The 24,445-nt window shown below is 37.3% G+C and overlaps 1 protein-coding gene across 2 annotated transcripts in view; it reads right to left on the bottom strand.

Moving 5' to 3' along the window:
• The window catches only part of TPR (translocated promoter region, nuclear basket protein), a 43,260-nt gene that overhangs the window by 17,916 nt on the left and 899 nt on the right, over window positions 1–24,445 (bottom strand). For both annotated transcript variants that reach the window (XM_054210573.1, XM_054210572.1), the window contains exons 2-31: window positions 23,096–23,200; window positions 22,545–22,618; window positions 21,102–21,198; window positions 20,629–20,732; window positions 19,769–19,933; window positions 18,956–19,048; window positions 18,750–18,830; window positions 17,202–17,289; window positions 16,548–16,688; window positions 13,137–13,228; window positions 12,103–12,300; window positions 11,540–11,647; window positions 10,771–10,997; window positions 9,752–9,915; window positions 9,274–9,413; window positions 9,040–9,188; window positions 8,572–8,734; window positions 7,967–8,101; window positions 7,074–7,214; window positions 6,736–6,904; window positions 6,077–6,243; window positions 5,607–5,759; window positions 4,792–4,908; window positions 3,517–3,720; window positions 3,245–3,429; window positions 2,638–2,785; window positions 2,107–2,244; window positions 1,267–1,398; window positions 878–1,008; window positions 308–518 (exon numbers count right to left, since the gene is read on the bottom strand). In XM_054210573.1, the coding sequence (XP_054066548.1) occupies window positions 308–518; window positions 878–1,008; window positions 1,267–1,398; window positions 2,107–2,244; window positions 2,638–2,785; window positions 3,245–3,429; window positions 3,517–3,720; window positions 4,792–4,908; window positions 5,607–5,759; window positions 6,077–6,243; window positions 6,736–6,904; window positions 7,074–7,214; window positions 7,967–8,101; window positions 8,572–8,734; window positions 9,040–9,188; window positions 9,274–9,413; window positions 9,752–9,915; window positions 10,771–10,997; window positions 11,540–11,647; window positions 12,103–12,300; window positions 13,137–13,228; window positions 16,548–16,688; window positions 17,202–17,289; window positions 18,750–18,830; window positions 18,956–19,048; window positions 19,769–19,933; window positions 20,629–20,732; window positions 21,102–21,198; window positions 22,545–22,618; window positions 23,096–23,200 (4,220 nt within the window). The remainder of the gene's footprint in view (window positions 1–307; window positions 519–877; window positions 1,009–1,266; window positions 1,399–2,106; window positions 2,245–2,637; window positions 2,786–3,244; window positions 3,430–3,516; window positions 3,721–4,791; window positions 4,909–5,606; window positions 5,760–6,076; window positions 6,244–6,735; window positions 6,905–7,073; window positions 7,215–7,966; window positions 8,102–8,571; window positions 8,735–9,039; window positions 9,189–9,273; window positions 9,414–9,751; window positions 9,916–10,770; window positions 10,998–11,539; window positions 11,648–12,102; window positions 12,301–13,136; window positions 13,229–16,547; window positions 16,689–17,201; window positions 17,290–18,749; window positions 18,831–18,955; window positions 19,049–19,768; window positions 19,934–20,628; window positions 20,733–21,101; window positions 21,199–22,544; window positions 22,619–23,095; window positions 23,201–24,445) is intronic.

Raw genomic sequence — 24,445 nt, 5'->3', positions numbered from 1 at the left:
AAGTTGCTTCTGCATGCAAACTGATCATTTAAAAAGTTCCAGGCAAAACCCAGGAACTCTAATGAACTCTGAAGTTCTGTTAAGAGTGCTGCAAAGTATTAAGTGACATGCAGCTCATGCTTTGTGGCAGTTTGAGCTAACGGCAGAATAAACAATGTAATTTTCTGCTTTTCTCTTCATGGGTAAATATTCACACAATATTATACAAAGGGAACGTGAAGATCATTGGCTAGATTATACGCGACTCTAGATGAAAACATACTTTTTAAACAGAATTTCTTTGCAAACAAAGAAAAAGTGTATCTACCTTATCATGCTGTGCTTTCAGCTCCTCATACTGAGTCTTGTACCTGCGCCCAATTTTCTTGACCTGTGTTATAGTTTTCACTTTTTCTTGTATGTCAGCCACTTTAGCATCTAGTTCTTTCTGCAAAGTATCCTTTTCTGTTCTTATTTTAGTTACTTCATCCTTCAGGCTCTGAACAACATTCTGGCTTGTAGTCAAGGATGCATTAGTTCTAAATAACAAGAGATTGGAGGAAGATGCAAATGAGATGTTTGAAATAATTAATACATTTCAATGTTGATCATTTACGTAATAACACAGGTACTACCTGTAGTGAATTATGTTTTCTAGAATTGTGCAATACATATGGGTATTTGTAGAATACAAATTATTCTACAAAATTAATTCAGAATAAGTTCAGCTAAAAGACAACTTCCAAACCAATTCTCACTTCATTTTACCTTATCAAGCTGCAGTAGGAATACCAAAGGTTCATAGTTATGTAGAGACAGCTAAGAAATTACACTTCCAGATACAGCTTTATTTAAAATACTTTGCACAAAACTTTTTACTAATTGACTTATACCACACCTGGCTATTTCTGCTTTAAGCCTGCCTGTTTCTTCACTCATTTGTTGTATACGCTTGGTGTTTGCCTCCTTCTCTGAAAGCAGCTTGCGATACTCTTCCAGATCGGTGTCCTTCTGTTGACTCAATAAATGCTGAAAGGTTGAGAAAATAATTTGCATTTTCATAAGATGATTATACAGTTATATCCAGAAAAATCTCTTTGAATTAGAGCTACTGCTGTTGCATTTTGATTTAGAATGCCTATGAATTAGAATAGCCTATTTTGAAGCTGCATAAGCAATGCTTTATAATTAAAATATACATTTCTTAGTTTGTTGTCGTTAAGAACATTTAGAACTTTTTTTTCAGTTCTTCCCCCACCAACATATTTGAAAACATGCATTCCCCACCTGAGTCCGGGCTTTCCAGCGTTTAACATCTTCTTCCAAAAGCTTTTTCTCCGCCTGCAACATTCCACTTTTCTCACTCAGTTCAGCATTAGACTCTTGTAGAGGCAGAATGTCTGCCTCAAGCTTGCGTACCTGAAAAAACACAACTGGGGATTAATCTCTGGATCTCACAAGACTGAAGGAAACGGAATATGGTAGGGCTTGAACAATGATGGTAAGACGGACAGAGAGAGCAAAACCAACACCCTAAAAAAGTCATGACAGAGCTTCTTTTCAACTCTCTGCCTCCCAGTGGCCAGCTGGGGGCAGGGAAAGGGATGGGGACCAAGAGCAGGGGATGATCCTACAGAGAGGAAAAAAAAAAATCCAGGCATGACTTCACAATCTTAGATTGGTACTTTTTGTACTTTGGAACAGGAAACATATTATTAATTACATGTTAGAAGCCAAGCAACACTGCACTGGATGCCATTAAAATAACTGGCATGTAGAAATGGAGAGAGGTATGTATCTCCCTCTTAAGCTCTTAATAAAGCCATGGTCTGTTTTATATGTATTCCTGTGCCATTTTTCATTTATCTGCTGATAAAGTCTTTGCTGCTGGATAAATGCTGATTGCCAGTTTCATAAAAATGAAACTGAATTTTAAACTTTCCAACATTGTAGGTGGACCAACATCTTCTAAAATTCTAAGTGGAAAGTTTCCTTATCCATCTGTGTATGATGTAACGGAATAATCACAATCTAAATAACGTATTTATTGTAATGAGCAACGGTATATCCAGACACTAACTCATCAGCTTGAATATCTGAAAGATTTACATGAACCTCAGTACTAACCTTGGCTTGAATTTGTTGAAGCTCTTGTTCTAGCCTCTCCTTCTCTTCTCTTAGCATCTTGTTGGTTTCTATCAGTACGTTCATGGTCTCAGTTTTTTTCATTAATTCTTCATGCTGTGCAATGGTTTTTGCTGTTACCTTTGGAAAAGATTTAAGTCAGTCATTTGCTCTGCTTGCACATGCATATATATGTACCTGAATCTGGCATAACATTATCTTAGCAAGCTATCATGGCATTCGTTATCTCACATGTACATTCAAAACAAGTGATTAACACTTAAAAAATGAGGGGCAGGGGGGCTGGAGAAGAGAGAAGTTAGCTTTATTTTCCCTATTTATTTTATTTTTGGAATTGCCACACTGCTTAACAGGACTCAAAACAAGATCCTCCATTTGGCTATGTCGCAACCTCAGTTTAAAAGCTCCTGATTGTTCCAAAACTTCATTTTTGGGCACAGGCAGCAAAGAGTAGAACACAGAAAACAGCCCTCTCTACCCATTGAAATCATAAGTAGCAATATCCCACCATACCTGCACCTTCTCTCTCTCAGCATTGAGACTGTCCTGCAGCTCCTGGAGTTCCCTTTCCAGGTGCTCCACTCTCTGACGGTAACGCAAACTCTCCACCTGGGCCACCTCAAATTTAGTTTCTGCAATCTCCTTTTCCCGACGTATAAATCTGCAGTAAGAAAATGAACAACACAACACGTCATGTCAATGAAAATGCAAAATAAAGCACTTTTAAGTTGAAGCATCTTATATCTGAAGGCCTACTGGGTATAGAAATTGGTTCAGAAAGATAAAAAAGAAAGTCCTAGATAAAAGTCCTTGAAAATCTACATAAACCCCCTAAGAACCACAATGGGAAAAAATCACCTCTAAAACTTTCTTGCTAATCACATTTGCTAAAATCTGATTCAGCTTCCTGTCACAACTGACTCTCAGTTTTTTCCTAGGAGTAGAAAGAAATCCCCTCAATTAGTTACTGATGCAGAACAACCACCTCCTACCTAGCAAAAGAGCACTTAAGTATCTTAAATTCTATACATTATCCTTCAAATATAAAGTAATACATAACTATTTAATTTGGCAACTGAATTTATAACCACCAAGAGAAGGAGCCCTGAGCTAAATTTACCTAAGAATTTCTAAGATTTGTTCCTGGGATTTGCCTTCTTCATTCAGAGAAACATTCACTGCACTTGGCATGGCTTCTTTCATAGAGGTCACCATCTTATCACTCAGGCTTTCCAGCTGTTCGTGTAACAATCGATTTTGTTTTTCCAGGTCTTCACAGCGGGATGCAAGTTTTGAAGCTTCATCCTACAACAAAATTGTTCAATGACTGAATTCCATAAAGGCTGTTAACTGAAAAAAAACCCAACACTGAAACCATAAAAATAATCATACCTTGATCATTCTCTCTCTCTCTTCCCAGGACGCTTTGCACTCTAACAATTCAGACTCAGCTTTCTGAGCAGCTTCCTCCAGCTGCTGCCGTACCGCTGTATTCTTGGCAACTTGCTCTTTAATAGCCTGTAATGCTTCAACGTCAGCAGCATGGAGCATTAATTCCCTTTCGTATTTATTTTGAGCTTCAGAAGCCATCTTTGCCTGCAGAAAAGAACATAAAAAATACATTCTATTACCTTTAATGTTATATGTTTGACAGGTACAAAGAGATTCTCAAGTTCTAGACAAAATCAGTGACCACTAATCAAAAAGAAAACCACTGGCCAAAACCCTGGTGATTCAAATACGAAGAAAAAAAAAAAAGGAGGATATAGAGAAATTACTATTTTCAAGACAGAATCTGAAATAACTTTTTTTGAGTGGCTAGGAGGAGGACACACTCTCTATAGTTATTCTACAATCAAACCTCTTCTTGTAGATTCTGCATGGATAAGAGGCATCCATTCATCTAAAAACATCCATGTGAATGACAGAAAGATAAATAGCAAAGATATTTACTGCATGAGGTTAAAAAGGTAAGGACAGGCTACGGTCACAGTATTAGCTAAAAAAAAAAAAAGAAGGAAATGGTTCTCTTTATTAAATTTTGTATTTGATTAAGCGACAGCAAAAAATTTTTTCTGCATTTTTTACACTAACCAGCTTTGCTGGAATTCTCACCTGCAGAAAAGTAGATTCTCTTTAAAAAACAGTAACAAGACAATCCTATCAGGTACGGCTAAATAACACATGGCCCCATTTTTAAAAGATGACAATTATGTTTCGGGTTAGAAAGATATTTGCCTCATTGTCTTGTTGTGAGAGCTCAGTTTTCTTTTTCACTCCCCACTCAGGACAGTGAGGTAGCAATTCATTAAAAACAGTTACTTACATTCCCCAATCAATTTTTTTTAAAGACCTTAGAAACGGTATTCCCTTTCATCTTCTGTTGTTTTTTAAACGTGACACAAACTGTGCTTGCAGCACAACTTAATATTCAAAGTCAGTTCAGTTGATATTACCACAATGTTTGATCAGGTGGAGGAGTGAAGCACTAAATTAGCAGCTGTTCACAAAACAGAGAAATTGCTCGTCTAGTGCTTCTCTTGACTCCACAAGTCTGATTAGCAGCATGACCTTTAAGAAAATGCTTTACGTTCAACTCAAAAACAATGAAAAACTAACATTGAGTTTACTACCTCTGGCTAAAATAGACAAATACTATAAACATACTTGTTCCTGGCAGTCACGTCTGGCTTGTTGTTCGTTATTGAGAGCTGTGCTGGCTCTCTGAAGAGCTTCCTGAACTTCTGATTGCACGGCTGACAGACTCTTCTTTAGTTCCGACAGCTACAGTGGTAGGGTAGGAGGGGTGGGGGGGACAACAACAACAAAAATAAAACAAAACCAAGACTAAACGGCAAAGTATTTTAGAGAGTATTGAACACAGCAAGGCTTTGAATGGAGACAGTTGTAAATAACGTAGAACTAAAGGGTGATTTGTCTGTTTATTTGTTTTTCCATACTAATTTTAATCTAAAGAGAAATACTTTCAAGATTTTGACTTATTAATATACAGAGCTCTTTCCTGGTAAAAATGTATTACTGTTCTTCAGAGTCAGGCCTGCAGTAATTCTACTTACAGCAATCTTGTTTCTTTCAACCCCAGTAACAGCCCAAATATAAATCAGACAAACAAGGGCATAGACCACTCTGGTTCTAAAACACATGCATGCTACAAATTTGGGTTTGGCTCGCGTTCCAAAAAAAAGTTTACTGAAACCCTTCTCAAAGGCTTTTACTGATGTTTTTCTGCAAACAGTGCTCAAAGTTCAGGAAGATATGGCTTTAAAACACACAATCCCCCTAATAAAGTGATAAGGTTAATGTACTACTCATGTTTGGAAACCTCTCAAATCTAGTTAGCCTTTAGTACATCCTAAAAGATTTTGTTTTGGACACAAACTGAAGTTTAGGGAATTATGTAAAAGCGTATTCTCATGGACTTTCTACAGGGGAGCTTAAGGGAGGGGGCATTCAGCGCATACTTGTTGTTCCATATTCTCCACAGCTTTACGCTTCTCCTCTTGCAGTTCTTGCTTTTCTTTCTCTGACTCCATCAGCTTCTTTTCCAGCTGTGCTTGATACTCTGAGGATTCCTTCAAACGAGCTTCAACTGTTGCACGAACCTCCTCTGTCACCTTCATTAAAATCCATCATAAGAGATCAACTTTTTTTTTGCATTTAAATATGGTATTCTGATGTGAAACCAGTATTTTATTAACATTTTAAAGCCAGAATAGATATTCTCAGCATCTCATTTAGAACAACACTGAAAATGTTGAAAATTACAAATTGTCTTACTACATTATATTCTAATGCCTTCTAAACTAACTTTAGTTGATTTTTTTTTAAATTCCTCCCATAATCCTACAGACTACAGTACAAAAAAACCCACAACCAAACCATCTTCATTTTGTTTCTGTTTTTGCTCTAATAAACAATGGTAACTCCTTACCTGTTTTTCCTTATTAAGGGATTCCTCTAGACTAAGAACCATGGCCCTGTACTGTTCCACATTACTAGAACTAGTCTTGAGTCTTTCTCTCAGGTCATTAACTTGTTCGTCAGCTTGTCTTAATCGACTTACAAGATCATCCATATCTTCACTTGTACTAGGCTGACCTATAATATTAAAACACAGTAATTAACCAATCACATTTAATTCAATTTTTTAAACCATTATTCTGTTGAAAATCTGAAGTCTTTTTAGCATAATAACATGGAAAAAACAATCACCCTCACAAAGCTTCCCTAAAAAAAATTGTCAGCCTTAATCAATAGGGGCTTACGATAAACATTGTTTATCCAAACAAAAAAAAAAGGCTATTTAAAAATAAGTAAAATACTTAGGTTCTTTCAAATAAAAATGAAAGGGATCCTTTAATAAATTTGGCTTTATTTCTCCCCTTTGTCACAGACTGCTTGGGCATTAATTTTATTTTATCAAATCATCCTGGTTATCATTCATTGGAATATGTGACTGTAATAATGAAGAGGTTTATTATTTAGTGCACTATCATCCTAATTCTAAATTATTATGAATTATGAATTTTACCATTCTTCAGACAGCAATGCTTAACATAAAGAGAAATTCAACGTAGAAAAATCTCTTGCCTTTCCCTGGAGCCCTCTGTGATGACTGAGATGCTAGCTGAGCCTCCGTATTGTTAAGCTGCTGTTTCAACATCGCAGTTTCTTTTTGGGCATTCTTCAAAAGTTCCTTTGTGTTAATGTGACGGTTTGTCTCAGTCTCGAGTTGCCTCTTAAGATCCAGGATATGAACCTGAAAGAACAAGGTTCTTAAGCTTGTAATTATTCACAAATGGCATAAAGACCAAATATGTTTATAAATTTCACATATAAAAACCAATGCACTGCAAGCTGGCAGAAGACATGCAACTGTGGCTTTATTTTCACTACAACAAGTTTAGCATATTTATAATTATATTTACCTCTTGATTTTTGGTAAGGGAATGTCTTTGTTCCACCTCACTTTCTAGTTTCTTCTTCAGCTGAGATATCTCACGTTCTAGCTTTTCTATCTGATTATTGAGCCTTTGTTTCGTTTCTGTCTCAGACCTCTCCAGTATTCCCTAATAAAAGAGCACGATGCATTATGCTTACAATATACTTTAATAATTATGGCAGCTTTAATAATTATGCACAAAGTTATCACAACACTTCCCCCATCCACAAGATTACTGCAGGGAGTAAGCAATAATAGGTAGATAGAGAAAATTATGAAGAGTAGCGCTTAGGATGTATGACTTAAGTTTTGAAAGATTTTTTTTAAAATACTGATACAATAAGTATTATAGGGAAAAATCTATTACCTATGCAGTCTAATTCCAGGGACTGAAAAAACCCAAAAGATCTACTGCAGAAATAGAATTCAGTCACATGAAAAAATGCGCAAACTTAAATATTTATACTCTCAAGAGTCAATATACCTCATAACAGAACATTTAAAGTATAAAAGTAAATATACTTTAAAAGAACAGGAAAATAAACTGCCAAGGCAGGCAGGCATTGGCAAATTTTGCTATCATTTTTTTTTCCCTTTCACTTTGTTTCATGTGGTTTGTTTCCATTTTATTGTGAAAACCCTTCTCATCAACTCAAAATTCTCAGGACTTTGCCCAGGCAAATATTATTATCATAATTTAGGACAGGAATAACAAACTTGCTTAAACAAGGTGCTCAAGTACTTTACGTTCAGTGTCAATTGGTAACAAAAAATCCACTTTAAGACCCAGCCCCAGGACTGTTGAAGTTGATTTCGATGGGTATGCATTGAAAACTCTGAAAGACAGACCAGACTTGGACATAGAGTAATACCACATACCTGAATAGTTCGCAAGTTAGTAAGCAGCAGGTTCTGTCCTCTTTGTTCAACTAGTAAAGACTCACGTTGCTGAGTCAAACGCACATCTGACATCTTCAATATATCCTTCTCTTTTTTTAAGTTTTCTGCTCTCACCTTTAAGACAGCAAATAATAAGAACTTTGTTATTGATCCCAAATCTGTCGAGTAATTTTAATTTGGACAATACTATTTTTATGATCAGTTAATATTTTTTTAATAAGAGCCTTTAAGATTAGAGATTGAAATTGAATTCATTGAAATTAAATTGAAATTGAATGAAATTGAAATCATTGAAATTAAACCAAGAACAGCAAGTACATAACTGTTTAACTAATAACATTCTGTTTTCTCTGTAAATTGAAACACCTTCAGAATGGTGTTCCACCTTCACTCAGTACTTGAGATATTTTGTGGAATGTTACAAATGTGCGCACCAAATATACATGCACACAGGCTTTTACAAATTTAATGGCTGATGCACTCAAAGAGCCACATATTCAAGCTGTGACAGCCTTCCAGACAATCACAGAAAAACTCTTGGGTTAACCTGGAGTATCTTGAGTATAATACACTGTATTACTAACCTCTGCCACTGCCAGTTTTTCATTAGCTCCCCTGAGGTCTTGAGTCATAGTGTTAATTATCTGCTCTTGCTTCTGAGTTGTTGCTGTGAGTTTCTGGGTTCTTTCATGCAAAGATGTTATTTCTCGACGATAGCCTTCAACGTTATCCTGCAGCATTTCGTAACTTCATGTGGAACAACAAAGCAAAGTATACGTTTGCCACATTAAATTGTTAGAGTTTAATTCCAAGAGGTATATGTACACAACTGTATGTTTCATGTTCTTGTGCACAAATTTTCTTATATGTGGCTTGCTGAACTAGAAGGTATATTCTTGATCCCACCTTCCCTATTTCCTTTGTGCTCTTTAACAGAATAGACAGTATTAACGTTTAACCGGCAAATCTTCCTGAGCAAACAATATCAAGCAGTCAACATGATTTTATTGACAGAGAATACATAAGGCCATGAAATTAAACAGCTGATTTACCGTTTGGAAGCAAACTCCAGCTGTGTGGATATCTTTGCATTTTGTGACCTCAAGTCTGTGACCTGCTCCTGAAGCTTTTCATTTTGTTCGTTCAGCAACTTGTCATTCTCTGCCTTTTCTTTTTTATAGTTCTCAAAAACTTCCTGCAACTACATCAAAGAACAGACATTAAAGTGCTTAGAAAAGTAAAAAGAAATAGTGATAGCTTTCTACAGTGTTTATTGAAAAATATACCTGCTTAAGCGCAGCCTTAGCCTCTACAGTCTCCACCGACTCAGTCATTGACACCGGAGCGGGAGTGGACATGGCTTGAGGCAAACTTGGGCGCTTTGGAGTAGATGTAAGAGAAATTTCCTCTGGTAATATACCTGAAGCTAAAAAAAAAAAAAAAAGAAGATAAAGGTGATTTAAAAGGCAACAACTGAACGAATGCTTGCCAAAGCAGAAGATCATATAACCGCATTGAAATATGGCTAAAAGAACAATACAGTCACCACTACACGGCAGTCTTTATGCAGCAAGTTATTACACTGTAAAAGCAGAATCGTGTGTCTAAAATCCAAATTAATGGGTTTTTCAGTGAGTAAAGGTAAAAGTTGAATATCAGATTAACAGAAGTTACTGGTACCATCACAGCACCATTACTGAAAACTTATAACAAATTACAATGTTGTTATTTTTCTTTTCAATGGCACAGAAACTTGATGCTTACCATGCAAAGGAATGATAGCTCCTGTGGTCTGTGCCAACAATATGCGGAACATATCACGCTGACGAACTATAGACTCAACAAGCTGCAACTGATGATGACGTGATTCGCGCAGTTTTTCCAGCTCATTGAGAGCTTCCTCAAGCTGACTCTGAAGCTCAGAAATTCTGAAACCAACAAAAGTTTTTTTTCAGTAACACGCCGAGCAAGGCACACCATGATGACACAACCCTTACATTTTGTCACAAGTCTTTTAGTGTGCATTTATTGCATCTTTGAAAGTTAAGCATCGCTGAGACTTTTTGAGCAAACTTATAGGAAAATTGGTCTTTGAGCTTGCCATTTTGTAGATGACAAAGAAAGCAGGCCTCTTCCATGAAAAGCAGAGCAGAGGTAATTCTATTCACGTGAATAACTTCAAACAGGCAGTAGCATGAACAGAGAACCAAGCTAAGAACTTTTAATACAGAATTACATTTTCTGTGGGCTTTACAGGTAGTGAATTAGATATGCATGTATTCAATTTTATGTTCAGCTAAGGGGAATGAAAACTTCATCTTTTTCAAAAAACAGCTCTGTTCTGTGAAATCACATTCACTAACAGACCGACAATTATTTTTACTGAATGTCATAAGTTTGAAAGATTTTCCCAAAAATCTATTCTGATTACAAAAGGCTAGGGTTTCAGTGTGGGCTCTCATACCTCTCTGCACCTCTGGATTAAGAAAGTTTGTTTAGGAAGAATTTTTAAAGACATTATTTACATGGGCTGAATAAAAAACGATGAAAAGAAATTAAAGATATATAGCTATAGAGCCATTTTAATCTAAAAGCTAAAGACAATGTTCCTTAATAACATTTTGCCTTTATGAATTACACAGCTGCTCATGAGCATATCCGTGCTTACGTGTACATATGCACACAATTGCTAACAATCAGAAGCCAAAACACTGAAGAGAGTCTGAATAAATCCCTGTTACTAGTTAGTATAAACAGTTTGCTAGAAGGAACAGATAATTTACTTAGATGACGTTGTTTCTTGCTCCTCTTTTTCTCTAGCCTCTCCCAGCTCACGAAGAGCCACCAAGAGACGTTGATTCTGCTGCTGAAGTTCTTCAATATTTCTGTAAGAGACTAGATGTTGAGAGATCACTTCAGAAGAGCTACTGATGTCAGCGGAGCTCACTTCTTCATCGCGAATCACATGATTGCCTCTAGCTTCTTCAAGTTCCATTAAAAGCACACGAATCTGAAAGACAACACTCTACCGTAAGTCTTGCAAACAGATTCAAAAGCTGGTTCCGAAAAACAATATACTAGAAATAAAGTACTTGGAAATTAAGTAAAATTTTTCCTACAACATACAAACCATTGCAATCAATAAATCCTCCTTGCAAGATAATTACATTATAGAAAAAACAGTTTGAAAAAAGGAAACCACATAAAAATCGGAAACAGATATTCTGTGTTCACTTCTGCAAATAGATCACAGGATATTCCAATCAAATAAATACAGAAGTTACATATATACAAGTTTTCCATGTTAGATGTTTAACAATACTACACTACAGCGCACCACTCCTATCCAGTTAAACTTATTTTAATTTTGTAAGCAGAAATGTAAATATCACATTGTCCTAAGAAGCTTTTAACATCACTAAGGCTTTTATGACAATCAAAGTCTACACGACTGTGGCTGAACACAATGTTCAAGTAAACTTGAGCAATACAGCACCATATTAATAAATAAATTGCAAATAGCACATTTAACCATAGCAACATTTGTTCTACCTGCTGTGAAAGGTCTTTTACTTGTATTTCCAGTCTCTGGTTTTCTCTTTCAAGCAGAGAGGCATGCTTATTGGCTTTATCAGCATCCTCCTGCAATCGCTGGATTTCCTGCAAGCATACAAGCATTAAGCACGTAGCAATTAAACTCAAGACACGTTTCTTTCCAGACAGATAATATAATTTAGAGAGATATGCCTTGTGAATCAACTATGCTTTACTTCTTTGAAGTTACACTGCAAAGGTTAAATTCCACATACTTATGAATCAAAAGACACACTCTTTCATGCTATATTAGTGTATGTATTAAAATAATACATAATAAAATAAAATGGGAAGTAGGCACTGAAGTCCAATTTGTATAAAAAACTCTGAAAAATGTTGTTTCTGTAAAATACTGTGCACCGTCCGATAAAGCACAAGCTAGAAAGTTCGACAGATATTTTCCCACAATAGAAGTCGACTAAAAGATCCATTTTATACATTTACTAACAGTCATTAGGCTTAAGGAATTAAAAATCTGGTTTTTTCCCATAATTTTACATGCTCTTTTATTTTATACTGACCTTCATAGCTTGTTCAAGCTTTGCAGACAGACTAGCAACAGCTTTTTGGGAACGTTCAAATTCTTCACGCTGACGTTTTAGGATTGGTGCTTTGGCTTCTACTTCCTGCACTATTTCATCCAAATATTTATTGATCCTCTTATTCTCCAGCTTTTCCAAAAGCAACTGATCCTGAGTTTCTACATATGCATTGTACAGCTGCAAGAAAAGGTTTTTTGTTGTTTTTTTTCATACGTCTGTCAAGATGTATCAAAGAACCACATAATTCATACCTTAAGGCGGTACAATTTCATAAAACTCTAAACCAATTAATTCAGAGAAACAGGTTGAGCTTTTATAAAAAAAAATGGTTTTAGTACTCAGACCATGGCAAAGCAGTTATCCCTATTAGTTTAAAAATGTCAAACGTTTATAGTGCCACTGTATGTAATAAAAGAAGTCTACGTAAAATGGACAAATCTTCTGCAGGTTTAAGACAACAGAAATATAAAACTAGTATTGCAAAAGAAAGTGGCAAGCATGGAAGTAATTTAATGGGTGAACAGAATGACCAACAACAAACAACATGAAAATTACAATTGCATAAATAGAAGTGCAAAAAAACCCCAAAACCTAGAAGATGATCTAACATTATGTTAATTTTTTTCTGCAAGTACAAGACAAATGCGCAGCAGTACAGATTAAAAATTTATGTAAATAAGCCAAAAAAAAAAAAAAAAGAAACACCCCCGCCAAAAATGCATACAGAAAGTAAGTTCATGTGCGCAAAAAAAAAAATGTATTTCAGAAAAAGAACAAAAAGACCCTACAAATGTTTTCACTGAATAAAGAAAAACGGTAAGGTATGTTGAAAAAAAAAAAAATCCTAGTAACTTCACTGGTAAAGTCTATCTCAAATGCACGAAGATTTCATCAACTTCAATCAAGCATTACACCCCATCCAAACAGTGAATCAAGTCTTCACCCTTATATTATCAACGTATTTCTGTTGGCATTTCAAGGGCCTTGAAATTTCAGAGTTTCTTCTCACTTACCTCGGTTAATTTCATCCCAGGCTTGACTACTTTAGCTACTGCTGCAGCAGTGGGAGACATAGCTGCCAGCTCCTCCTCAGACAGTATGGCTCCTGGAGACATAACCCCACCAATTACCATTAAAAAGCTGCAATAATTCCCATCATAAATATTCTCTATTAATATAGTGTCTTCACACACTTTAGTGCTTTATAACGACTGCATTTTAAATTAGTATTTTAAGTCCTTAAAGTTACCGGTTTAAGAGTTTTCTGTAATTTACGTTATCCATATACACATGCAAGTGACCGGTATTATATACAATATTGCACGTCATACATTACCAAGTCTCTGATTAGTGTAATTTGAAATGCTGAAAAGCTTTTGCTATTAGACTCTTAAAATTTAGATCATTTCTGAATTGAAATAGTAGATTTCTTGGCAAACTGCAGGAGGTTTACAGTGGCAAAGCACTTGTTTACTTTCATTAAATTAAGACATAGAGACAGCAGATACACTTCATGTCTCTGTTCCTTCCCGATGTGCTCTCTCTTCCCTTTAGAAATTAGCTGTATGTAGGAAACAGACTCTTCTTCTCAACAAAAAAAATGACAGAACTAGAACACTGAATATTGAGCAAGATTTAATGTTAAATAGAAATTTAAGGACAGAGGTTTGTTTTCCATTGCTTTTTTTTTTTTAAGAGGAAAATAAGAATAGTTTATCAACCCCACTCGCCTCTCCAGAAAAGCATTAAAAGCATGATGATTCAGCCTTAAGGAAATGTTTTGTCTCTCTTGCCTTTCATGAGGTAAGTCACATTAACAAAAGAACTTCACGGAATCACGGAATCACGGAATCTTCAGAGTTGGAAGGGACCTCTAGAGATCATCTAGTCCAACTCCCCTGCTAGAGCAGGATTGCCTAAAGCACATCCCTCAGGGCTGCATCCAGGCGGGTCTTGAAAATCTCCAGAGAAGGGGACTCCACCACCTGCCTGGGCAGCCTGTTCCAGTGCTCTGTCACCCTCACTGTAAAGAAGTTTTTCCGTGTATTTGAACGGAACTTCCTATGTTCTAGCTTGTGCCCATTGCCCCTTGTCCTGTCGCTGGGAACCATTGAAAAGAGCCTGGCTCCGTCCTCCTTAAACCCACCCTTTAGGTACTTGTAAACATTAATCAGGTCCCCCCTCAACCTTCTCTTCTCCAGGCTAAAGAGTCCCAGCTCTTTCAGCCTTTCCTCATAAGGGAGGTGCTCCAGTCCCATAATCATCTTGGTTGCCCTTCGCTGGACTCGCTCCAGTAGTTCCCTGTCCCTCTTGAACTGGGGAGCCCAGAACTGGACACAGTACTCCAGTTGTGGCCTCACCAGTGCAGAGTAGAGGGGGAGAATGACCTCCCTCGACCTACTGGCCACAGTCTTCCCTATGCAGCCCAGGATGCCATTGGCCTTCTTGGCGATAAGGGCACACTGCTGGCTCATGGATAATTTGCTGTCTACCAGGACCCCCAGGTCCTTCTCCTCAGAGCTGCTTCCCAGCATGTCCGCCCCTAACCTATACTGGTGTTTGGCATTCTTCCTTCCCAGGTGCAGGACCCTACACTTGCTTTTGTTGAACCTCATTAGGTTCTTCTCTGCCCAGCTCTCCAGCCTGTCCAGGTCACGCTGGATGGCAGCACGGCCCTCCGGAGTGTCGGCCACCCCTCCCAGCTTGGTATCATCAGCAAACTTGCTGAGGATACACTCTGTCCCCTCATCTAGGTCATTAATGAATATATTGAACAAAATTGGTCCAAGTATTGACCCCTGAGGGACACCACTCGTTACAGGCCTCCAACTGGACTCTGTGCCGCTGATCACAACCCTCTGGGTTCTGTCACTCAGCCAGCTCTCGATCCACCTCACTGTCACCTCGTCTAGCCCATACTTCCTCAGCTTCCTAATGAGGATGTTATGGGAGACAGTGTCAAAAGCCTTGCTAAGGTCAAGGTAGATGACATCTACGGCTCTCCCCTCATCCAGCCAACCCGTTATAACATCATAGAAAGCTATCAGATTGGTCAGGCATGATTTGCCCTTGGTAAATCCATGCTGACCACTTCCAATAACTTCCTGTTCCTCTATGTGTTTGGAGACGACATCCAGAATGAGTCACTCCATTACCTTCCCAGGGACAGAGGTGAGACTAACCGGCCTGTAGTTCCCTGGGTCCTCCTTCTTGCCTTTTTTGAAGATTGGAGTGACGTTAGCCTTCCTCCAGTCCTCAGGCACCTCTCCTGTTCCCCATGACCTTGCAAAGACAATGGAGAGTGGTCTAGCGATAACATCTGCCAGCTCTCTCAGCACTCGCGGGTGCATCCCGTCAGGGCCCATGGACTTATGAATGTCCAGCTTGGCCAAGTGGTCTCTGACCCTGTCCTCCTCAACTAAGGGAAAATCTTCCTCTCTCCGGACCTTCCCCCTTGCCTCCAGGGTATGGGATGTGTGAGGGACGGCTTTATCAGTGAAGACCGAAGAAAAGAAGGCATTCAGTAACTCTGCCTTCTCTGTGTCTTCCACCACTAGGGCACCCGTCTCATTCATCAGTGGACCTATATTTTCCCTAGTTTTCCTTTTTCTGTTGATATACTGGAAAAATCTCTTCTTGTTGTCTTTAACTGCAGTGGCCAAGCTGAGTTCTGATTGAGCTTTGGCCCTTCTAATCTTCCCCCTGCATAGCTTTGTTATATCTTGATAATCCTCATAAGTTGCTAAGCCCCTTTTCCAGAGAATGTAAGCCTTCCTTTTTTTCCTGAGGTCCAGCCAAAGCTCTCTATTTAGCCAGGCTGGCCTTCTTCCCCGTCGGCTCGTCTTTCGGGACATGGGGATGGCCTTCACCTGTGCTTCTAAGAGCACCTGCTTGAAGTATGACCAGCTTTCCTGGGCACCTTTGCTCTTCAAAACTGCCTCCCAAGGGACACTCTCAACCATGCTCCTAAACAGGCTAAAGTCTGCCCTTCGGAAATCCAAGGTGGCAGTTTTGCTGGCTCCCCGCCTCCCTTCACCAAGAATTGAAAACTCTATCATTTCATGGTCACTCTGCCCAAGATGACCTCCAACCTTTACATCCCCCACAAGACCTTCTCTGTTAACAAACAGTAGGTCCAGTAGGGCACTTCCCCTAGTAGGTTCAAAAACCATTTTGATAGAAATGCATTTTCTAGTGGGGAAAAAATATACTTTATATATACATAGATATATAAAGTATATTTGCATACATATGTACACAAAAAAGCTTCTAAAATTCATGACTAGAACTGACCAAAGATGAATTAAGAATTACAATTAATGTACTTACTTCCTACAGAAATTCAGCATAGTATTTTCATGCAAGACTACTTAGGATAGAAAGCCTGAGGCTTTATGTATTTTAGTTCCCAACGTTACCCCTACCTTTACGCTTTGTAGCCGACAGTAAATCATTAGCATTCTCCAGCTCCTTTTCCAGCTTACTGATCTTCTCTCTCAGTTCTTTTTCCATTACAGCTTTTGACTTTTCCACCTCAGCCAAATGCTCCTGGGTTGCTTTATTAGCTAAAATTAAATCAGACAAGTAGTTTGTTGTGGTTGGTTTGATTTTTTTTCTTTTTAAAAAGACCAAAATTTGCATATGTACCTTAAATTTTATTTTATCTGATCTGCAGAAGTTCATACTGATAAGAAAACTCAGTAGCATGAAGGAAGCATGAACTGCTGCCTATCACCTTTGCTTAGAAGAGGGCTAAAATATGAAGTGTCCTTTTACCAGTGAAAAGGAATCTAAAATGAGAAACTAAAATGAAGACATAACTTGCAAAATTAGATCCTCTTATCAAGATGCAAAGTAAAATTTCCAGGTATATTTGAAGAAAGTTCTCCCACACACTCCCCACAAGTAAATTCAACTAGTCACGTAAAACTTTTGTTACAAAGTGACTGATGTCTCCACCATCCCAAAAGCCTAATGAAGTTCCTTTCATAAACGCTCAATACCTATTTTTCAATGTGTCAACATACAATGGAGCGTAACTGTGCTGTTGCATTTGCTGTTTCTTGCTCACCGCTTACCTTCACCTGCCTCCTTCAGGAGCTTGTGCAGCTCTTCTACCGCTCCTGTCAGCTCATTGCTCTTCGCCTCCGAGTCATCAGCAGCACTCTAAATAAAAGCATTTTATATAACCTTTCATTATGTAATAATAGCAATTATTTTTTTGTAGGAAACTGACCAAAAATCATGAACATGCTGGTTTTTAATAAAACGCTAAAAGATACACCTAAACTGGACAATTCTCCTTCCACTTGGATTACGTCTCACTTTGACGCAAACTGCCCATCTGAGAGTAAGAAGCGTCAGACACTGATCTCATATGACAAATCCAAATAAAACGTATGCCCTTTAGCTGCTTTATAGCTGGTGCTGGCTTTGTTCCTTCTCTTCACTAAAGAAAATTTGGAGAAATTTTGAGTACTCAATTCTAGTAATTCTAAAAAAATTGATATTTTTAGGGAATCTGCTATAAACGGTTTATGTTTCTTCGCTTCCAGTTAGAGATCTCACAAGCGCAAGACTGTACGATACTTCAGCAATTCTGCAAGGCAATTAGAGATAACTGAAATAAAGTTGATTCAACTTTTGCTAAACAGGGAAGCCTCAAAATAGGCTCCCGTGGGAGGGCACTCAATTTCCATGCTTTTAGTCTTGAGTAAGACAAATACGTCAACAGTTAGAAGTATATAGCAAACCCTGCATTAAGCAGAAGACAAACCTTTAAACCTCTTCAAACCACTGATTCTATAATAAAAGCATGAATGAAATAAAAAAAAAAAAATAAACAAAAGCAAATTAAAAGGTTAATGGTAATGCATTACACTCCTGAAAAGCTACCTATTGACTTGCGGTTCAATGAAGGCACATCAGTTTACATCTAATCAGACAAAATATTAATGTAGAAATCAAGCATTCTACCCGACGTAATTCTATGTCGGTATCTATGCAAGAAAACTCAGGAAGCAGAACTCATTAACCTGTGAATCTAATACGCATAAACTAAAGAGTAATCAGTTGTCCCCTTCAGCTGACTTTGTCTTAGTCAATACGCTACAGGGTATTTTTCAGTCTTTGAGCTTACCAAACAAAAATATTTGTTTAGATGGTACTTATTTGACACAAGAGATGACATTTAGCTGTGTCTTAATCAGATCACAAATGCTTGCAGTGTTATTTGAAATGAATTCTACTAACTAAGTGCAGAAAAATCTCTTGCATAGTCCCATTTTACATATGAACTTTTACCTCCCAATATGTTGTAAGACATAACCACATTCATACAATATGAAGCCTCAAAACAGCAAGCATAAAATTACTATTTTAAATCCTGTTTTGCTTAATCTACAAAACGATCCAAGCAATGTAAGATTTCAAATGCTGCCCAAGACAGCAACAAAGAAAACAACGTTTTGGATGTTTCACCATGTTTTGCAATGAAGTTAGTCTTTCCCACATCCCATACTTTGTGGGGAAAAAAACCCAAAAAACCTGATGTGCATTACATTTAAGGCTAAGATTCAGCCCCAAGTAATACTAATATATGCTTATAACAGAATCACTAAACTCACCTTATACAAGTTGGATAATTTTATGTGGGCATTCAGTTCGTTGTGGAATCTCTCCTCCATGCCAGCTTGCTGTTCTTTTGCCTAGTAAATTAAAGAAGAGACAGAGTGGGGAAGCATTCCACTATTTCTAGTTCATACATTTTGGTTTTTTAACTGTAATGCAACTGTAATGCTGTTACATGTACACTTGTACAAAGTTCTCTTACCTCCTTCAGTTTATTCAAAAGGTCTTCCACATGCTTCTGGAGATTTTCATTTGACTGTTTTAAGCTGTTTACCTGTTCCTCCATTCTGGAAACCTGTTCAAAGAATAAATGAGAACATCATGTATAAATTTGTCTTTCCAACCCACTTGATTTTGGAAAATGCCCATCTCAATGTTTTTCACTTTAAAAAAAAGTTCCAGAAAGAGCATAAATGGTTACATTTTCTAACAGTCTTTGCTCCCACCCATTCAGCTAAATGAAAAAGTGAGGGGCCCCAGATTGCTCCAATTACGTATAACCACATAAACCCCTGAGCCTCAGTGCTGCTAAGTGCCACAGAAAACCCGACCAATTGCCGCAGTTAAAGAAACTGCTCAGGTACCCAAACAGAAGCTGACCGAAGCTGAATATTTTCAAAATACTGCCGCTGATTCTGCCATGTATTTTGCTAGAAAACAAAAATACCATCACACCACTCTGCAAACAATATTAAGCCAGATTCTTCTGCCCCCTCCCCTTATTAAGAATTGTATTCCCATACATTTTAATACCATTATACACTTTTGTTACCAGCGACTCCAAAATTTCTAGCTTAGAACTAAAATCTTTGACTTTTCTATTTTCGATAATGGTAACTATACATATTCCTTAAATATCAGAAGTTAAAAGAACATCTCCCTATTAACTGCAAAATCTACTTTTAAAAAAATTTTTACTCCAAAACAGTTAATAAAGTACTTGGCTTTGTTCAATACAGTAAATCAGGAAATATGATTTATAAGAAATGGCAGAAGCACTCAGCTATTACACTACCTCCTCCTTCTTGTTCTCTAGATTACACTTAAGCTCCAAGATTTCATTGCCCTTCTCCCTGGCAGTATGTAGAAGTTCATCTGTTTTGGCTTTCAACTCAGTGTTCAGCCACGTGTTTTGATTCTGTAGCAGTTCTTTTTCTTGCTCCAACCTTTTCTCACGGTACTAAAAAGAAAATTGCATAGTGTAATTGTACTGGTTACACAGAAATTAAAGCAGCCAGATAATCAAAGTTCTACGATCAGAGCAGGAGTAACAAAAACTTACCATGATTTGGTAAGTAGCACCAAATGAGTGGCAGTGTTCTTTATTACATTGGTAAAAATAACTTACTACTCTCAAACTACAAAGAACTTCTTGAAACTTGAGTTAGCTTCTCAAAGTTTATGTTAGCCAGGAACATTAACTAGATTAATATCTATTTAAAAGAAATAAGTTATCAAATTTTTCCCCCCTCTTTTTTCCTTTCCTCCTGTCTTTCAGTTCTTTATGGACTTTCTTCAGCCCACAGAGAAATGGTGCAGGCTCACAAGTAATTATTTTTCTCCTTTCTACCTGACTTTATGGATCTGGAGTCCTTCTTCCTAGTAAGCAGAAGCAGCCACCCCTGCCACCACCACCACCACCACCAAGGAGGCTTCAACATGCTTGCCCAACTGGATGCCCCCTTGCCTTCTAAAAAAGTCTGTCTCCCTTCCGGTCACTGCCATCAATTTTATAATAATATAATTTGATATAAATAACAGGAGTACACTTGACCTACTTTCAAAGTAAAAAATGACAAAATAATGATTACATCACACATTAACAACTACTTATTAGAACATTAACACATACGATGCACATAAAGCACTACTCACCTTCACGGAAACATCTGATGTTTGAAGTTCATCCAACTTTAACTGAAGCTTCACCTTTTCTGTGTTTGCTTCTGTAAGCTTTTCATTTAAGCGTTTAACATCCTCTGGAAGAGGGAAACCAGTGTTAAGAAAAGCTAATTGTAGAACCAACGGTTTTAATTACTAAGCTTAATTAAATTGTAAAGAATGAGAACAAAAAGATATAAAGTATATAATTGTATATTGTGCAATAAGATCTTGTATAATGTATGATTTTACATCTACAAAACCAAGCATCAAACTGCTGTGTTTTTTCTGCAATTAGCATGTAATTTCCTGCCTTGTTCCCTCTTCTCTAAATACTGTTTCCTGCTAATCCATTATTTGGTGCTGCCTATACAAACTGGATCCTCCATGCCAGTCCGATTGTTCAAGCAGGTCTTTTATTTAGCAAGATCATGTGAAGTATTTTGTTATTATGTTCTTGGCTATACCATTTAAATGCTCAACTTCTTGAGATCGTCTTTCACTTGTTCGAACCAAATCTCTCTTTTCAGCTTCCAGTTCTTCTTTTTCTCTACTTAAATGGCTCTGAAAAAAATTGCAAAAAAGCAATAAAGAAATGTGATCAGCTTTCTATAGTCACTATTTACACCTACTATCACAGAGAAGCATGCTAAACAACAGTAAGTCACCCCAGTCAACTATACTGACTGAAAACTGGGATAAGATGCTTTTAGAGTGGGCAGCCGAATCAGTCTAAACTACATAGTATGAAAGCATGGCTGCTTTCATTTTTTCTATCACGTTAGGATATATAATTCAAATAAATGCAGGTTATTCTACCTCTTTCTTCCAATGCCTAACAGCCAACACGCTTCAACTAATGGTTTTTTTCCCCATAAATCATTCTGGTAACTAATGTCTAGCTGGCCCTTTGTGCTTAAATGTGAAACGCCATTATCACATAAGATTAGAGAGCAAAGATGAGAGAATTATCATGCAGCTTTCAAGACTGGCATACTGAATGGGCAGTTTTCATGCCTTTGTTTTTCAATTGGCAGAGAGAGGTACAGACTGACAGAAGACTCCCTCTGGTTCTACCTGTATTTGAATGAAGATCAGAATGAAAACTGTTGAACTTAGACATGACGAAATGAACTAACAACCTAAAAGAAATCCAAAACAAAGAATGGGAACCGTTCAAGAATGCATCTGATTTTAGTACCCTTTGGAAGACAGCTTTGATAGTTAAGACTTCATTGAAACAGTTTTATTTGGTTAAATAAAGGACGTAAGAGAGTAACCAAAGAACGAACACATGCAAAAAATCAAAATCAAATAAAAGTCAACAGGCTACAGTACTGCCTCTGTCTTTTAAGATGTCAAATCAAACCATTTAGGCCCAGGTAAGTCCCTCTGGGAAATAATCACATCCATTTTCTCACTGTGGATAAAACAGTCTAATAATAATATTTTTGCTTCCCACTCCAAAATTAGTGTTCTGCTCGACTGGTCAGCTGAAGTGGCTCATCCCACAACCCCAAAATTTTTGAGTACAATGCAAGGAAAACTGTGCCTCTGTATGTGAAAAGATGGGGGAAAACTAGAATTCCTCTTTACACCTTTGTTCAATTTTTGAGGTTCGCCTTAAAGTCACTTCAGAAAAGGTTTCAGCTAAAATGAAACAACCTATCCAAACTGAAATAAAAGCATCTGCTCTGACATACGTTCACCTGTAATTCAGTTTTCTAGAAGACCAGCATTTCCTTAAAAAACCCACACAATTTTCCTGTACGCACACCCATACAGACATGCAAATATGTACATCAGCACATATTTGTACTGATATCGATACAGTCCAGTTTGGAACTTGATTGCTGCAATGACACAACTGAATCAAAGTTTTTCAACTCATAGTCAAGTTCTTCCAGTACCTGAATGGCTGCATTACGATCCTGAGCAGCTTCGAGTTCTTTATTTTTCTCATTCAGTGACTTCAACTGTTCATCTGTTGGATAAAAAGAAAGCCTAGTGAGGTATCTCCATCGTAACATAATGACAGAATTCACTCTCCAAATGCAATTAAGCCTAAGTTTCCCTTAACAACATGAAGAAAAAAGAAAAAAAAAAAAAGAGAAAGAGAAGAATTCAAGACTTCACTATGGATGAACTAGGTAGTACTGTGGCAAACTAATGCAATCCTTAGAGCAGAGGCATTTATTGTGAAGATCAATAGGTAACCCACTACATTACTATTATTTAAAAAGTCAGAAAGCAACTTCTTCTTTTCCATTAGAACAAAAATTCCATTTAAAAAAAAGCAGACTTGGATGCAAAAGCAAAACATCTCTCTACTTCTGGAAATAACAGATGTAGTTGATGGATGGATTTTCAAACTCTATTTAAAACTTAAAGTATTTGAGCATAACATTGTGCTGAAGAATGAATATCCTGTCCAATCTTAAGAACGTGCAGTTATACTTACGAAGTCTTTTAAGCTCCTCACGGAGAGTTTGACATTCTTGTGTCTCATTTACAAGTCTCTCCTGACTTTGAGCCAGACGCTTTTCTACTTCAAAGTACTGTTGTTCTGCAAAATAACAATGTTATCTCAATTTCACTTAATAAACATTTCTTTTTCTTTCTCACCTGTACCAAGGACTTCTATTAATGGACATCTGCATTAAATAATGGTACTTATAAAGAAAATATCTAAAAATATTAAGACTACACTAGAACTTGAAGAAAAAAAGTCTTTCTGAAGATGCATTTCCACATTGAATTAACACTGTTTAAAATATTTTATTGCATGGAAAGGGATACGTTTCCAGAAATGATCCATAAAATAACAGCCTAATCTTTAACGTTTTTGATGTAGGTAGAGAATGTTCTATCAGCAGAATTATAGAGTGTGGTCTCAGCTACATCAACTTAAAGCTTCTTTTACTTGTAGCACATTTCTATACACATGCAATAAAATCCATATAACCCTAGGTATAGAGAGATTTGATTTAGAAAATTTGTAGTGAACTCTTCTTAAAATGAAAACTCTTGTGCTCTATCCTGCATACCCCACAGCACTGACAAAAATAATTACATCTACATTTTGGTTATCTGAAACAGTAACTGTGTCACAGAGCTTAACTGTAAAATACTTAGTAAAAGCAGAACTAATCTCACTCGCAGGCACAGCAAGCTCCTAAGGAAGTACTAAGGAATTTTTATTTATCTTACAGTTCCTACCATATCTTAGAATTTCAAATAACGCTGCCCCTTCCACCCACATGAGAAGAAGGGACCTGAAAGAGACTAACCTGCTAAAATTTGGGGGTTACCCTAATTCACACTACACTTTATGAATTCACCTTGGCAAGATTCTTATCACGAAAGAGAAAGAAAGGTTGAAGGAAAGGTGGAAATAAAGTATGTTACCTACCCAATAAACCAACTCATATTCAAAACTATGACAAATGCTTACACTTATCTACGCTCTTTTATCATTTTTACTCCAGTTCGCTACTGGTATTATTTTTCTATGATCAAGTAACCTCCAAACCAATATGAAAAAAAAGGTAGACTTAGATGAGATATTAGGAAGAAATTCTTTCCTGTGAGGGTGGTGAGGCACTGGAAGAGGTTGCCCAGAGAAGCTGTGTCTGCCCCATCCCTGGAGGTGTTCAAGGCCAGGTTGGACTGGGCTTTGAGCAGCCTGGTCTGGTGGGAGGTGTCCCTGCCCCCAGGGCAGAGGGTGGCACTGTGTGGGCTTTAAGGTCCCTTCCAACCCAAACCATTCTATGATTTTATCAGGGGCACTTTACGGAAACATTATTGTCTT

Source organism: Rissa tridactyla, chromosome 8 (genome assembly GCF_028500815.1).
Source record: "Rissa tridactyla isolate bRisTri1 chromosome 8, bRisTri1.patW.cur.20221130, whole genome shotgun sequence".
Classification (NCBI taxonomy): Eukaryota; Metazoa; Chordata; class Aves; order Charadriiformes; family Laridae; genus Rissa; species Rissa tridactyla.
This window is presented reverse-complemented; position numbering and strand designations above follow the sequence as displayed.